Here is a 17,264-nt window from a genome sequence, read left to right as displayed (position 1 = left end):
TGTGGGAAAAAAAATTCAGTGCAAAAGAGGAACCCCCCCCCAAAAAGCCTAAAAACACACTAAAAATACCCCCAAAACCCAAACCTCTGCTTGGAGAGTAGTTTTTCTGCAATCAAGTAGAATTTTTTTTCTCCTAAATAGAAAGTCGCAAGTTACGATGCTGCCCAGGACCATCCTAGTGTTACTGTTGTTGGGGCTGATGTTCTGGCCAGACGGGTCGCAGTCGTTGCGCCGTCGCCGCCGCAAAAAATTACCCGTCATCAATTGCCAGTGGTCCCGGTGGGGAAGCTGGTCTAGCTGCTCCGCATCTTGTGGACCTTCAGGCACCCAACATAGAACAAGGTAGGAGCATCGACATATAAATCTACCCGTATCTTATCTATAAATCTACCTGTGGCAAGTACTGCAGAAGTAATGCTGGTTTGGCGGCACACCGCCGCACCCATCGTACTTGATTGGAGCAGATCGTCCGTTAGGACGACAAGACTGATGATCTTAGTAAAAAATTGAACATTTTTACTAATGATTACTACCAAAACAGATGGACTTTTAGGACTACCCGTATCTTCTTGTTCTTGTCTGTTATTAGCCAATTAAGGTATCAAATTAGAAAAGCATACTCAAAAATAATCAATCGTCATCATGAACTTGAAGATCAGATTGGTTACCCATCGTTGTTGATTAGGGCAATCGAGGGGGTTATATTTAGAAACCCCTTTGTCACTTTTTTTCCGGGCACTACCTTGGCCCCTGTCGCGGAAGAATAGGTGTGTGCACCGTTAAGATATAACATCACAAAGAATCGAGATGAAGCCTATTACCTCTGTATTAGAGTAGTTTTAGAGCTAATGTTGTTCTGTATTAGAGTAGTTTTAGAGCTAATGTTGTTCTGTATTATGACCTACTGGATACGAGACGTCAAATCTCTGCACATAAAAAAAGAGCCCAACACACTGATATAGAACGTCCGGTGCACTTATAATTACATGTAGCTAAAACGCAGTATTAGCCTTTGAAAAAGGCGTCATGGTCATGCTCCCATGTTAGTTTGAGATCGGATGTTTTTATTTTTCTGACGGAACCGGTGTACAATTTACCTTTACGGTAACGTCGTTTAGACATATACACGAAGTCATACTGTTATGTTTATGCATCTACCTCAACAACATCTTGTCGACATACCAGATACCAGATTGCTGTCCGCGCCCAATATGGAGGCAGTGCCTGCAGTGGATGGAGCTACCAGAGTCAGGCCTGTAACAGGCGGTGCTACAACAGTGGATATATATCCGGCAGTCGTTGTGTATGCAGGTCTGGATATACCGGGACCTGTTGCAGTAGAGGTGACTATTTTTTTTTCTTTCATGTTTTCTTGCTTTCATGCGGCCATGCATGCTGATATGTTCTTTTAACAACCTCGGCTCTTCATTGGTAAACTGGTCCATGATCACTCACGAATGCGCCAGTAAATATCCATGAATGATGATTATTTTCTCTTTGATGTATCATCACAGATGTCAACGAGTGCACCAGTAACACCGATGGCTGTAGCCAAATCTGCTCGAACACTGTAGGGAGCTACCGGTGTTCATGTAGGGCTGGATACCAACTGTCAGGCTCTAGGTCGAGTTGTGTCGGTGGGTTTTCACAAATTAAGTATAAGTACTCATCAATACTTTGGTCTAGTAACTCCTGGCAGGAAATCTAGAGTTTCATAATTCATATGAATATAGTGTCATGTCATAAAGGTTGGACTAGGCCTAAGTATTCAAAATATATCTTCACAGACATCGACGAATGCAGCAGCAACACCCATGGCTGTAGCCACACCTGTACGAACACTGTAGGGAGTTACCGGTGTTCTTGTAGGACGGGATACCAACTGTCAGGCTCTAGGAGTTGTGTCGGTGAGTCTTCGCAAACTGAGTACAAATACGTAGATAACATTGATACTGGTATGTCCGAGAACCTTAGCCTGGAGTCTAGCCTTGATATCTTTGGTCCACTTTCCAAGATCTGCTACCCAGCAACAACTACTGGGACCAAAACTAACAAGGCTGGACTCCGGGCTACGAGAACCTTGGGCGAAATCCAGAGTTTCTAAATATAACTTTACACATGAACATATATTGTCATGTCATAAAAGGTGGATAATTCCAAATATATCTTCACAGACATCAACGAATGCAGAAGCAACAGCACCATCCCGTAAGGTTTTTCGCGATTGGATATAAAATAGGTGAGATTCTGCCATAACCAAAAAATGGACTTATGGCCACACCAATTTAATTTGTTGGTTCTCGGATTTTTTTACGAAAAACATGAAGCGACAGGGCGAAAAAAAAAAAAAAAAAAAAGCTCTGATGGTGAGGCCAGGACTGGAAATAGGGGCCCGGGGACTCGTGTTACTTTTACTTCTACGTATACTGCAGTTTTCACCACCTATGATCTTATTCCCACATAGGTATGTATTGATTTTATTATTAAATGGTTTGCAATAAATATAATTTTGATAATTGATTTTATTGATTTCTATTTGAAAAAATGGCAATAGTACTCAGAAAATCATAATCATGGTCTTGGTTATCAACTCGAGGTGACAGGGCAATCTTGAATTGTATAAATTATAATCTAAAAATAAAACAGAAGCATTTTTTTCTTCTATTCAGTGCTGGTGAAGGGTACTTTCAGTACATGTTAATGTAGTTGAAACTTCTAACAAAAGGGGGAACTCAGTTCAGCCTCCTTGGTTAAACCTGACAAGAAATAATGCATAAGTTATATATATAGTTCATCAAACCCACCGGCAAAGACGGTCACAAACCTGCGCAAAGTTTTCCTCTAATAGAATTTCAACGCATGTGTGACCAAAATTCTGACAACATAAGAAATTGTGGCTTATCCAGATTGCCCTCCATGATTATTTTCTTGCTTCAAGAAGCCTACATTCCTACTTTTGCTTCTTCAAAAATTTGTAGTTCTGCCCACAGCCGGCAAAGTCGGCCATGTTTCTTCCTAATTAGCATGAAAAATCAGGCCCTTCTATTGGTTCCCATACGTCACATGACCAACTGCTAAGAGAGACACCTATCAACTCTTGACAAAACTGCAGCATTCTGATTTTTTAGATTTTTTTTCAGTGATTTAATTTTTTTTTTTTTTGATTTGGCGAAAATCAGAAGCGGCGATTCCGAGAACCAACAAATTAAATTGGTGTGGCCTATCTATCACATTTTACTATGTTGTGCCCAAAGGCACGTTATACAATGTAATTTGTTTCTCTACCGTACAGTTTGAATACCGTCAGAGGTTATAGTTGATAATCAAGGTGAAGACAAGCTTGAAGCATGAAAGCAATCTATGTCCAGTGATAAATCAATGTTAGAAATAATTCTGAAGTGTACGTTTATGATGTTAATATACACCATTATCAATTGGTGATGTAGCGAGTATGACTAGATTAGATGTCTGCGTTGCTAAAATTCTCTGAATGTCATTGCTTACTAGTATGTATATAGCTACTTACTTGGAATTGATTTCCAAATAGATTTCTTCGGGGGGGGGGGGCAAGACACCATAGTTAGTCAGGCCTAATAACCAGCCAACTTACCATATGTAGTGTCTTGTCCCCGCAGAAATTTGTTTGCAGTTTAACTTGGAACTATAGCAACCCAAAATATGCATTTTTCGCTCTTAGACAGTCGCTCTTAAATGTCATCTGTGTTTGTCATAGTCGTTGTCATTGTTAATGCTGTCCTGCATGCTCGGTCATTACTGGCTGGCATGACCTGGAGTTCTTGTATATTTCTTGTTCATTGAATAAAGAATGATTTTTTAAAAAAAATGCTCATTTCCTTAAAGAGAACTTATTTGAAATTCAATTTCTATTGTATTATGGTGAATATGATTTTAGAAAAAACCTTTGAGCTGTTGAATAATGTTTCCAAAGGCGTTTTCTGGTGGTATTTTAGGTCTTCTTATATATATAGTGGTAAGAGTTTCTCTCTTTGCATCGACCCCCCTGACGCCGGTCCCTTATATATGGTTGAAGACTATCATTAATTTTGAAGACTATCATTAATTTAACATCTAAGATCGCAACTCTGTGTCCTTCAACCCCCCCCCCCCTCTCTCTCTCTCTCCTCTCTCTCCTGTCTTTCTCTATCTCCCTCTCGATCCACCCTCATCTCTCATTCCCCCTTCCCTCCCTCTGACCGAGGCAGACATGCCATTCTATTCATTCGACCTTGACCTGAGTAGATATATTTCAGGCCCAAAATCGATCGCGAGGCAGCCATGGCGGGACTTTTGAAACGCTCTCTGTTTACAGTACCAGAAGGTCACTCTGTGTGTCAGGATATCAGTTGTACGGTATTGACAAAGTTGTGTGTACAACATGCCTGCCTATTCAGCAAACCTTCAGCACGAGTCTGCAACACGTGACGTTTAGCTTGATATACATGTTTACCTTGGACCATGTCCTAGACTAGCCTGATTAAATCGCTTTTGCCGGCCGCCCAACATCCAGCCGGCCCCCTAACTACATGTATGTAGGGACTATGTAGGGAGCCCCCCGGAGCTTGGGTTACATAGGCTAGTCCTAGACCTTAAAGACATTCAGAACTTTCCCCCGACCTAGACCTTAAAGACATTCGGAACTTTCCCCCGACCTAGACCTTAAAGACATTCAGAACTTTCGCCCGACCGCCAACCAACCAAGGTTGGCTAAAGTTCGGGAGTAGTCTGACCAGATTTAGGCCACGCCTATCTTTCTGTGCGAATCGAATCGAAGTTGAATTAAATCTGAGTCAAATTTGACCCCCGAACACGCCAAACATGCCTGAACCACACCCGAATGTTTGGAACATTTTGAAACACTCTGCTGGCGCAGCCGAACAGCAACCGACCTAGCCGAACACCAGCTAGCTATAACCGACTTTGCTCCCAATCCCTACGGGTCCGAGTCCTGACATGGCACCGATCTTGTGCCCTTGGGAAAGGCACTTTACACGACTTTCCTTACTTAACTCAAGTGAAAATGTCTTGTACTTTCCTGCTCTGTTTGTTTCTATGTGGCTATTTGGTACTCGGCTAACTTGTTGTGTTACGACATGCATGTAAAGTATGGCTTTTGACAACACCTGATAATGATGATTGGCGGTTCTTCAGATCCGATGACAGCACCTACAGATATGCAAATAACAAAATCATTGGGTGTTGACGAAACTTTTGACCAATCAGGAGGGAAATGACCTTATATGGGGTACAATTCAGCGAAAACTTACTTGTATACTTGGAACTTGTCAACATGTTTTTGAACATCTGTGTCCACGGTACATTGCTTTACGTGCAGTTGATATGTATCTTTGACACCCAGAACATTCAGTCAACAATGTTTGAAAGGCACCGGGGTTTTTGCGCGCTCTCAGATTGCGCGAAAAGTTACTGGAAGCTGGGAGGAAAATATCTTCCTTTACCGGGAAACGAAAAAAAGACATGTCATTGTGATACACACCAAACAGTATAAAAGGAGCCGGAGAGACCATTCTGCACTTTCCAACTGTGCGCACTCCAGCAACTTCGTCCAGGCATTTGGTGAGTAACTTTTTACAGCTTTTTTATTTCTTATCGGTATGTGTGGATAGTTGATATGGGCGCTCATACGAATTATAAGTTTACAGATGTTGAATAGCTTTGGCGCCTCATGTAGTATACGCGCTCATAGTTTAATGTATTTTCAAAGTAAGCTCCGCTTCACGTACTTATATACATTTAGCTGCACCTCAGGTTAGAAACTTATATATGTGAACAGACTTGTTCTCGCGCAAACGGTATGCATGAAACTGTGTCCACTTTTCGTAGCTGCTATTACTAGTTGCCGGGATTTTTCACAGGAAAGGCAAAAGAGAAGCCGAACAGCTTTCTCTTTGCCAGTGTTATGATCAAATATCACCCGGATAAAAGTCTTAGCCAAGGCGAGAGTAAGTTTTCTTATAATTAGCCAAGGCGAGAGTAAGTTTTCTTATAATTAGCCAAGACGAGAGTAAGTTTCCAGGTTTAACTTTAAAGCAGTATGTAAACTTTCTTACCACATGTACATACCCTACCAAAGAATCGTGGGCCCGGGCCGCTAGGAATTTGATAAATACGTATCACATGCATGTGCTCGTAGCCTGGAATCCAGTCTTGTGCGTACTCTTGTCCGCTGCCGAAGGTGGCTAACCCGCGGAAGGGAACGGGAGGCAAAATTCCAGGCTATCATGCTTGTGCACGCAAAATACGAGCTACGAAACGCGAGAAACATGTTTTTCACGTGCGTACTCAAGCGTGGCATGGGCGACTAACTAGTGCGCAGTCGTTTGAAAGATTCGTTTGTTTGTTGATTGATTGACTGATGGATTAGTTGATTATTATTAGTACGACCTCCCTGATGTAATTCCGAGAAAATCACCAGAAAACATCTTGATTGACGTCTTTCATTATTGACACTATCGCGTAACGGTCGCTGTTTTCAAAACGGCAACCTTACCCTCAACCACAAACAACGTGTAACAAGATGCCGATTGCCAGTGGAATAAGGTTACAGTGGGCATTGAGGCTGTAGCGATGCTTCAATGAGCACATTCAATGGGCGCGTCCGCTTCAAACGTTTTCATTAGCAATGCGGGGACTGCTTTTGGGGAAAACATCCGTTTCGTAGAAAGGAGTATGACGTTAATTCATTTACCACGGAGTCAAATTTGCTTGATGAATGGTTTGTAACTAGGAAAAGAAGAAGTCTCTGAGATAAAGAAATGGCTTAACACTTTGACAGACTGCAATGCAAAGAAATACGCCGATCAGAAACTTTTATGGCAAAATTGGCCCATTTCTCCTCTAGCATAAAACTATGGCACCTATGGTATAATAATAATGATAATTAGACGGTTTACGTCGTTTTCTACAACCCTGTACATGTCTAACTAGTAAACAACTTATATGTAAATGCCTTTCATGTTAGATGAATCTAAATTTTATTTATCATTTGAGGCCAATTCTATCGGATACTTCCGATGACACTTGGCGCAAAAATGTCACAGGACAAGCATCGTTTTTCTTTACTTAGAGAAAATTTGTTCGTTACTGACTCTTTAGGTACTTAGAGACAACGATGCTGTCCAGGACCATCCTAGTCGTGCTGTTGTTGGTGCTGGTGTTGTGGCCGGACGGGTCGCAGTCGTGGCGCCGCCGCCGCCGCAGACGATGTCCTCGGGTTAACTGCCAGTGGTCCGGTTGGTCCGGCTGGTCCAGCTGCTCTAGGTCGTGCGGGGCGTACGGTACCCAGTCCAGGACAAGGTTAGGGCGTTAAAGCTGCATTTCATTTTACGCCCTTCACAATAGCCCTGATGTCCCGTCTATCGTCAGAGCTGTTACTGTAGTAGTTTTCCCGGGTCCCCTGTCCAGCTCAATTGGTCGTATGATGGTAGTTTTGTGCCTGTAGGAGTTTTGTATAATTATAGTCTGATTAGCGCCACCACCGGAGAGCCAAAACACGCAGACGGGACACCCGGCTAGCTTCCCGAAGGGACTGATTGTCATGTGTGCAAGTGTTTTCCGAGGGGGGCAGCATGTTACAAAACACGGTCAAACAGAGGAAAACAACATTGATAAAGTACACAAAGTCCAATGCGTCAAAACAGATATTTGTGGTGGTAATTCATCGTCTTCTTGAAACGAAACACCAGATACGTTGCTGTCCACGCCCGATGTGGAGGCAGTGGTTGCAGCGGACCGAGCTACCAGAGTCAGGCCTGTAACAGGCGGTGTTACAACAGTGGCTATATATCCGGCAACCGCTGTGTGTGCAGGTCGGGGTACACCGGGACCTGCTGTCAGAGTGGTAAGTAAAGAGGGCTCTAGTTTTACCTGGTTACACCTGTTCGTGTGAATGTGAAGTCGCGTGCGGACGTTAAAACTTTAAGGACACAGGGTCCTGTTTTAGCTCCCTCCCTTATAACTGCAGGTATATCCAAACTTGCGAACATGGTTGGTGGTCCCTGTCTGTTTTCCTAATGTCTTCAAAAACTTTTCTTTTTTCTTTCTTTCACTTTTATCATCTTGGTCCGACCTCTGTAAGATACTAATTCTAATTATTTGGGAAGTTAAAAGAATAATAGTTTTTTGTTTGTATGTTTTGGGAAGTTGGGATAACTTGTAGAAGTTTGAATAGTCAACTAATTTCGAGCGTTGTCATGTAACGAACAGTTTGAGATAAAATGTATTTCGTCTTCCACAGCCTTTGCACTACAATATTTACAAATTCTTTAAGCATCACTTTAATTTAAGTGCCATTTTATCTTTACAGACATCAACGAATGCAGTAGCGGTAACGGTGGTTGTAGCCATACCTGTTACAACACGCATGGCAGCTACTACTGCCGCTGTAGGACAGGATATCGCCTGTCAGGCTCCAGGAGCTGTGTGGGTGAGTAAACACAAGATTCATGTTGATTGTTGTTGTATAAGATATAATGTAGCGAAACCTAGAAAGCTTTTGACGTCGTCCTGTGCCAAAGACAAACGATTAGTTTATTGAGGTACAATTTAAGAATAAATTTATAATACAAATGTAAATTCATAAGATAGGTATAGGAAATAAGTCCAAATTGATATGCAAAGCTCCTAAAACAGAAGTCAGATCAGTATTAACAGTTATAATCGGACTAAAATCCATAAGTTCCATAGAATTGATCAATCATTATATGTATTAACCTATACAGGCGTGTAAGTATCTAAAATGGACATGTATCTTTACAGACATCAACGAGTGCAGCAGCAACAATGGCGGCTGTAACCAAATCTGCACGAACAATGCAGGGAGCTACCGGTGTTCCTGTAGGGCTGGATACCGACTGTCAGGCTCTAGGACTTGTGTCGGTGAGTATATATTACTTTACTGGGCGTGGGCACGTTGTTTCCATTGCCGGTTAAGGGAAGGGAAGTTGAAGTTAAAGGCATCCAATGCAAGTTTAGTGCGGCAAAACTGGGTTTCCAAACTCAATTTTATGGTCATTCTACTCTGTCAGGCAAAACAGCGATGGAAAGCGATACGGTTGCTTGTCTTGTATCCCAGACTGGGTTTAGCTATCTATAATTACAAGTGGTACCCAAACATCAAAGGGAGGCCTCAAGAAGTGACAGTAAATGTCAACACCAGTCAGGTTTCCTAATCCAGAATATTTTTGGTTTTGATACAGCCTACGCATGCTTTCTTTCTTTCTTTATTGGAGAGGCAACAAGGTATGACATATGATAGCCAGGCAGCAACAAGGCTGGTAGCGGCTACCACTGGTACACACAACATAATACAAAAAACTATTAACTAAAATGTCAACTAACTTTTTATAAAAATATCTTTGCAGACATTAACGAGTGCAGTACGAATAACGGCGGCTGTAGCGGAACCTGCACCAACATTGTTGGGGGTTACTACTGTTCCTGTCTGCCGGGGTACCGTCTGGCGAGCTCTGGGCCGTGCGTGGGTAAGGGTTACTTCATTAGAATACTGTTGTTTTCATGTTACAGAAAAGAATGTAACCATTGGCCACGGAGGTGACCATTTCGGTGGCTAGTGGTCACTCCTTTTGCCCATGGTTACAGCCTTGTCACCGTAAGATCTACTTGTAGACTAGGATACGTCATCACTGACATATCTAAGCGATTATATGTACGATTCACTGGTTGAATTGTGCAGTATAGCCGAAGATTTGGGGCCAAGAGAAAGAAAGAATTAATAGAAAATTAATAGAAAGGAGAGATGGATGGTATGTATTATCATAGTAGGCAAAATAGTTTTGATGAATAAGAATTTCGCAACAAACCAGTCTTCCGTTGTGTTGATGGTTAGACTTCTGCTTTATTACCATGGTCTGTACTCAGCTCGTAAGAGCATAAACGTACGATAAAGGTCCATTTTTTTCATTAATTCATTCATTTGTTGTAAAAGGAACATAGACGTGGCTCTCTCCTTGGTGCTGAACTCACCATCATTTCCATATTCTCCTCGAAATAGTTTTCGATGTAATTTTATTCTCGAAATTTTCATGTGTAAGAATCTCACAACCGTTGGAAATCTATTTTTTCTATTGTTTCGTTCATTTTTCAATCATTCATTCATTCATTTCATTTCATTTCATCTCTTTATTTCCTCCATCTTTGGAGAGCCTCGTAAAATCGGTACAATACAAAATAAAATCTCATTCTTTGATATTTACAAGAGGTTAGATAAAATAGCAACGTTACACTGTCCCACTGACAGATCCAAGTGAGCACTACTAAATACTGTAGTCTTATTTCTACATATTGCACTTGGTCTTAAAAGGACTACACCTCGAGACATTACAAGTCAGAAAAATCGAATTAAATCGTTGCTACGAGCAATATTACTCTCACAGACTCACACTAAATCTCCAAATGAATGTACAAAGTACATCTAGAACCAGATTGTTTTTGGAACATAGACGTGGCTCTCTCCTTGGTGCTGAACTCACCATCATTTCCATATTCTCCTCGAAATAGTTTTCAATGTAATTTTATTCTCGAAATTTTCATGCGTAAGAATCTCACAACCGTTGGAAATCTATTTTTTCTATTGTTTCGTTCATTTTTTAATCTTTCATTCATTCATTCATTCATTCATTCATTCATTCATTCATTCATTCATTCATTCATTCATTCATTCATTCATTCATTCATTCATTCATTCATTCATTCATTCATTCATTCATTCATTCATTCATTCATTCATTCATTCATATACCCGCCACAGAGTTTACAACCAAAGCGGTGGACCTGGTCTTCCTGATCGCCCGTCCACGTTCCTCCGTCAGCAACAGTGACGTCAAGAAGTTTATAAAAAGCGTCGTCTCCGCGCTCAACGTCGGACAGACCGCCGCCCGGGTAGCCGTCATCGAGTACACGTCACTCATGCACAGCCACTTTGATCTGCCGACTCACCTCACCAACGCACAGGTCATTGTTTGTTTGTGTGTGTTTTGTTTGTTTGTGTTTTGTTTGTTTTGGATGATCAGTAAACCGCCTTTTTGCGTGATACACCAGTTTTGTACAGTTGATATAAGTTGCCTAAGGCCGGACTGTAATCCAATAACAAGGACCCGTACTCTTTAAGAAAAGTGCGGCTTGTTTGTTTTTGTTTGTTTGGGATGATCAGTAAACCGTGCTTTTGCGTGTTGTACAGTTGATATAACCTGCGTAAGACTGGACTGTAAGGTTTGATTCAATCACAAAAGGAATGACCGCTACGCTTTTCGATAAGGGTGGTTGGTTCTTTGGGGTGCTTTAGATGTGACTCTCTCCAAACACAGGACCTCAGACAGGACGTCCCTAACCAGAGCTAGGTACTCATTTTCACCTGAGTTGAGAAAAAAATATGTGTAAAGTGGCCAATGACACAACAGAAGCTATATAGGGCCTGCTAGGCACTCCTTCTAACGCAGAAAAAATTTTGTTACTCTAAGTCACCCAAGCCAAAATAACTATCGCAAATAACTAAGCCCTGGCTGTGCATGTAACGTGTTTATCCATCTATCCATTAGTCCCTTAGCTATTCGTTAGCCGTAGGGGCAGCATAGCGTTCAACTATGAACAATAAAATGCTGAAACACTACACGAAACTCAGGTGAACTCTGCTATAGACCGTATCCCGAACTGGAGCACCACAAGTTACAGGAAGACGGGCAACGCCATCAAATATGTCACCGACTACCTGTCATGGCGAAACGGTATTCCCAAAGTCCTCGTGGTCATCACGGACTCAACATCGAGTGAGTCACTGTTCATATTGATGATCTGTGATAAATTGATGGTTGACCGGATGAATAATTGATTGATTGATTGATTGATTGATTGATTGATTGATTGATTGATTGATTTAATGTGTGAATGGATCGACCAATACGTCGATGAATGTTAGACACAAGGAAATTATTACTCAAGCAACTGGATAGATTTTGAAAACTGTCAGCATCCGCTATTTTTCGTCAGTGAACCCAGACCGGACACAGTCAATGACGAAAAGTAGTGGATGCATGCTATTTGAAACGTCTTACAATTTTCAAAATCTATCCAGTTCCTAATGAGTAACAATTTCTTGTGAATTAACCAACAATAGAGCCATATTGATGAATAAATATTGTGTCATTTATGATGACTTTTATCAGCATGCTATATACTAGCTACGTAGAACATGGAAAACATGATCCCTCATTTTTTTGTTTCAATCTCCTTCCTCAGATGTTGTGTTCTATCTCCTTCCCCTTCCTCTAGTATCTACGCAAATTTTATCAACGAATGTAGATTTATGCAATGTTTTAAACCTATTTCGACACCAACTCACCATTTTAATCTTAATATTTTACTTACTTATGCTGATATGATATCGTAGTTAGAAACATTGTAAACAGTCCATGTATTTCAGCAATGGCTGCAAAGTGGAGTGTGCTTATGAAGTAAATAAACCATTATCATTATTAGATGACTACGTAACCGGTCCTGCCCAGAGCGCTAAGAACGCGGGCCTGATCCTGGCCTCAGTGGGAGTGGGAAACAGCATCAGCAGCAGCGAGCTGCGCGGCATCGCCACCAACAGCTCCTACCGCTACACGGTCAGCTCGCACACAGACATCGTGGGGCTCATGGCCGTACGGGACCAGCTGCACCGCAGGCTGGATGCTCGTGAGTCGCTGTTTCTTTCTTTGAGAAGTCATGTTGTTTCCCAGAACCATGTTCGGGCACGATTCTGGATAGTGCATCCGTATCCGGAATCGTATCAGGGTTAAATGTATGTTCTTGGATACGTGGAGACTATTCAGAACCATGGCATGATTCTGGATAGTCCACGCGTATCCAGAATCATGTCTGGGGCAAATCTACGTTCTCTGATACGCGAAGACTATCCAGAACTTGCCCGATCCTAACCCTAATTATATAACCCGTTCAGGTATAGACCCGCACGACTCTGCATACGATAGCGTTTTTGTGTGGTGTACTTCTGAGTACACATTCTGATTGAAACCTTGTTGGTAAGCGCTTAACTTTGCGTACGGATTAGCATATTAGATTGCTACTATTTAAGAAGACTAAAAACTGTACACGTAACTTTCTTTCCAAATTTCTGTCTAAACATTACATTTACATATATATATACATATACATACATGTGCATGTATAATATGCACAATATAGATCCATATAGATCCATATAGATATAGATTTCCATATAGATCCTCAGTGCTGCCATTTTGCCGAGTTCTGTGAGCCCGGAAGAGTAGTAAAACAGTATGGGTAATAGGGTGAAGTCTTCCATCTCTGACTACCTTGTTATGTTTGGCGTCTAGTCGGAACCGAAGTCTCCCTGGAAGTGACCTGCAACTCGGGGTCGATCTCCGTGAAGATGGAGAAAAGCTCTCTGACGTCATTCCAGATCAGCTCGGCACGGGATCTGCATCTTCAACAGGCCACCTGTCTCGCAAGGGACGCCGGGAACTACTACACATTCAACATCGCAAGTCTATCGGCTTGTGGGACGGAGAAAGAAGTAAGTTGGCTTATTGGAAATCATAAAACACTACCTCTTTTCTGCTGGCCTTTTGTTATTTTTGAGACCCTTTCACTTTGTCCCCAGGGAAGAGACATATTGTAATTCCTTTATGGCCTACCAGAGGGGGTGGGTATGTTCTCTCTGATTGCCTAATTATGATTTAATGTAGCCTGGTGTTACGCCTGCAGCAGGCGCTTTGCTAATTGTGTTTGGTACGCCAGGACTTGATTATTTTTAGCTCCACATGATTGAAGTCTTGTGCAAAACCTACGTGGGAGCCTGGATAAGTCGGGCGAAAAGATCCTGCAGCCCCGACGAGAGACTCGACACTAGGCTAAATTTAATGCCACCATGAGGCTTTCTTCTTGAAATGTTCACGATACAATCTCCCCACCTCTGCAGCAAGACGGCGACCACTTCGTCTTCACCAACACCATCAACAGCAGGATCCCGTCCGGCGTGCAGGTCTGGCGCGGCAAGCTGCTGGCCGTGAACGTCACGTGTCGCTACCCGGTGGACCTGAGCGTCAGTCTGACGGGTGGCATCAACCCTGTCGTCACGTAAGTCAAGTTCAAGTGTGCTTACACTCACGTGACGATGATGTAGGGTGTCCGCAGACTTTTACGCCTGTGCGAAATCCGATTTTTTTCATGGCTTTGGCCAGATATTTGGTCAACGTTACTTTGCATCACAGGATTTGAAAATTTTAGACGGGATGCCATCCTTAAATTGTAACGCGAATGCCACCCTAAAAGAGTCGTACCGTCGAAGTGCTATGTTTCGCTTTTTGCTTGTTCGATGAAAACTCAAGGGTCATAGGAGGAAGTCATTTCAAATTTCAAAAAGATCAGGACTGACAGTAAGCTTGTTGGTTAGCACTTCACTCTTCCTAAATAGTTTAAGGCGATGACTTTGTTTTAAACACCCAACATTACAGCACGGAGACATTTACGGTAGAAGGCAGCGGCGAATTCCGAGTGACCATGGGGCTGTTCCAGAGCCCCACCTTCGGCACGGCGTACTCCACAACTCCGTCCATCACGCTGGAGGATGACCTGTACGTGGGACTGAACCTGCAGGGCGTCAGCCACTCCGAACTGGTCCTCAGGTACGCGGTAATTATAGTAAAGTAGGTGGGGTCGTGTGGCGTAGTGGTAGTGTGTTCGGCTCAGGCCCAAGAGGTTCCGGCTTCGAATCCTGCCTGATGTCACCGATCTTGTGCCCTTGGGAAAGGCACTTAACACGACTTTATTCACAGTAGTAGTAGTAGTAGAGGAATAAATTGTAGTAGTAGTAGTAGTAGTAGTAGTAGCAGTAGCTAATAGAAGTAGCAGCAGCACCACCAGCTGTAGTAGTATGTCTTTTCTGTATATAGTTCCCAATTAGCTAAAATGGGCTCTAAAAGTAAATCTCTCTCGCTTCCTTTCCTTAGGCTCAGGAACTGTTGGGCAACGCCGACCAACAATGCGGACGACACGATCCAGTACCCAATAACGACCGACGGGTGAGTAGCACCTGCTAATCCATAACATGTATTACAACAAAATCTATATATTTTCTACCCATAAAAAGATAAAGCGGGTCACCTTTGGGTGATATGGACGAAGCATGACTTTTTCCTTTCTAGCAATGCAATGCGGCTTAAAGAGATGCTGCTCAAGCTTTTAGCTTGGCACACCAGGTCACTCCTACCACAATTATGTGGAAGATGAAGAAAATTTTTTTAGAATACTCAAAATACACAGAAATTGTTCAGGGTGTCGCCAGAACTTCAATCTATGGGTCTGTCATTTTCAGATGTGCCAACGCCGAAGACGGGACCGTCTACATCATGGAGAACGCGCAGTCGAAGCAGGCGCGTTTCCGAGTGCAGATGTTCCGTTTCGCGAGTCACCCCCGGGTGTACCTACACTGTACCATCAGCGTGTGCGACCAGGTCAGCCCGGGGGCATGTGCACCGGTATGTACTCACAACTTCCCTTATAGCTTTCATCTAAAACCTGGTTTACACACGGGCAAAACCTGAAGTTATTTTTGTTTTTGTATGTTCAGATTGTACGCTACCTCAGTGACTGGCATACGGTTTGGAGCTGCGTTCTTAACGTACGTCGATCAAAGCAGGCTGATTTCCGTGCAGAAAAAATGCGACGTTAGCAGTTATTCCACCTGCGAATCGAGTCTTTTACAGGCCGGAGAACGCTGAGGAATCTTTGATCGGCCAAAAATTGTTGGTTAGTTTAAAGACACTGGAAATCATTTAGCGCGTAGTATCTGTCAAATTTGTTTACTAATAGCACATCAGCGGCCTCGCACCTGTGGAATGCCTACTTGATTATTGGCGTCTATCCTGGGTGTCATCCTATTTTCATAAAGCGGCTTCCTCAGTCGCGAGTACGGGGGCACCGTTATACAAATAGGATGGCGCCCAGGTTACATTTGTTTAACTTCAAAAGGAGGAACTTAAATAAAACTTTTGTACCTTCCTCAGACCTGTGCCACGCGCAGCGGCCGGCGGTGGCTCCCGTCCACCCAACCCGAGGAGGCAGCGGGGAGAGAGCGGCGGTCGGTCGGGGACACCCGAGTCACCATCTCGTCCGGGCCCATCGTACAGGAAGGCGTGGACGACGGTACGTCCAGTTCTTTCTTACAATGTTTATGGTTGACTAACGAATTTTTCTTTCACTTTATTACCTATAGGGTCTTATAGTTTGAGTTGCGTTTCTCAGTCTGTCTGTTCGTCTACAAGATAACTCAAGAACGGATTGGTTTTATACTTGGTGCGTTGGTAGGGTGTGGCAAAAACTGCAAATGATGAAATTTTGGGCCCCCTAGTGGCTTTTCTTGGTACTGCAGTGCAACGTCCGGTTTTGATATTTCGCGATCTGGACATGCTAGGGTCATGAATTCTAAATATACTAGTAGTTAAGACAGTGTACCAGCCATACAATTTTAAGACCGTTACATGTTTGTGATGACCATTTATTTGATGTGTACCTTCCTCCAGATGACGAGCCGTCTCCTGTCGTCCTCGCCCTTGGCGGCGTCCTGGGTACCGTCTGTGTCGCCGCGCTGGCCGTCGTCGGAGTCAAATTCGCCGGGAAGGTCGCTGCCAAGTCCACCGTGGCTCCAAGCACAGCAGCAAGCAGCGCGGGAGGACACCCCGGCGGCGGGGCGTCTACTGGGGATGAGCCTCCACCGTACTCTGCCGCTGCGCCCGCCTCTAAAGTCGTTACTTCCAAGTTGGGAATGGGCGATGATGGTTTTGTGTCCAGCTTGCCGACTGTCAAAATCTAAGCCGAAAAGCAGTCTACAGTGTAGCCGGTATCCGCCCCTCGGCGTAATACTTGGAGAACAAAACCGTCTATGGTCTTTATTGTTAGTTTTGATGTGATGTGTTGTTTTTATCTGTATAGCCGGTATCACACTAGCTTGGACGCACTATGTGTTGTGACGTACTATGTAAATACACAACAAACTTGCAACTTTTGTCAACAAGTCAGATCTACACTCATCTGTATTTTTTTCTAAATTTAAGTCTTGATTTGTTGTATTGTATCCACTCTTGAGACATCTCAAGCAGTAGTGAATGAGTTGTTAAGACACGAGCCCAAGGGTTTCACAAAACCTAAGTGATGATTTCGAATAATAAAATAAATCAACCTGCAAT

General features: G+C 43.0%; 1 protein-coding gene across 1 annotated transcript; it reads left to right on the top strand.

The window, feature by feature from the left end:
• The first annotated feature begins 7,058 nt into the window (after positions 1-7,058).
• LOC109487197 lies at positions 7,059-17,264 on the top strand. Its single transcript, XM_019791178.1, has 15 exons — positions 7,059-7,335; positions 7,725-7,879; positions 8,345-8,464; positions 8,797-8,916; positions 9,402-9,521; positions 10,808-11,010; positions 11,678-11,822; positions 12,532-12,732; positions 13,395-13,594; positions 14,000-14,157; positions 14,535-14,705; positions 15,030-15,101; positions 15,395-15,557; positions 16,086-16,224; positions 16,602-17,264. Exons 1-15 carry the CDS (start codon positions 7,151-7,153, stop codon positions 16,889-16,891), a joined length of 2,442 nt encoding a protein of 813 aa, XP_019646737.1. The 5' UTR covers positions 7,059-7,150; the 3' UTR covers positions 16,892-17,264.

This window comes from Branchiostoma belcheri, unplaced genomic scaffold (genome assembly GCF_001625305.1).
Source record: "Branchiostoma belcheri isolate BF01 breed outbred unplaced genomic scaffold, Haploidv18h27 scaffold86, whole genome shotgun sequence".
Classification (NCBI taxonomy): domain Eukaryota; kingdom Metazoa; phylum Chordata; class Leptocardii; order Amphioxiformes; family Branchiostomatidae; genus Branchiostoma; species Branchiostoma belcheri.
This window is presented reverse-complemented; position numbering and strand designations above follow the sequence as displayed.

Excerpts from the sequence above, each read along its gene's own strand:
- LOC109487197 (XM_019791178.1), top strand. The coding sequence starts at position 7,151 with ATGCTGTCCAGGACCATCCTAGTCGTGCTGTTGTTGGTGCTGGTGTTG. Across the intron at positions 8,465-8,796 it reads AGGCTCCAGGAGCTGTGTGG|ACATCAACGAGTGCAGCAGC; the intron begins GTGAGTAAACAC and ends GTATCTTTACAG. Across the intron at positions 13,595-13,999 it reads CTTGTGGGACGGAGAAAGAA|CAAGACGGCGACCACTTCGT; the intron begins GTAAGTTGGCTT and ends CCACCTCTGCAG.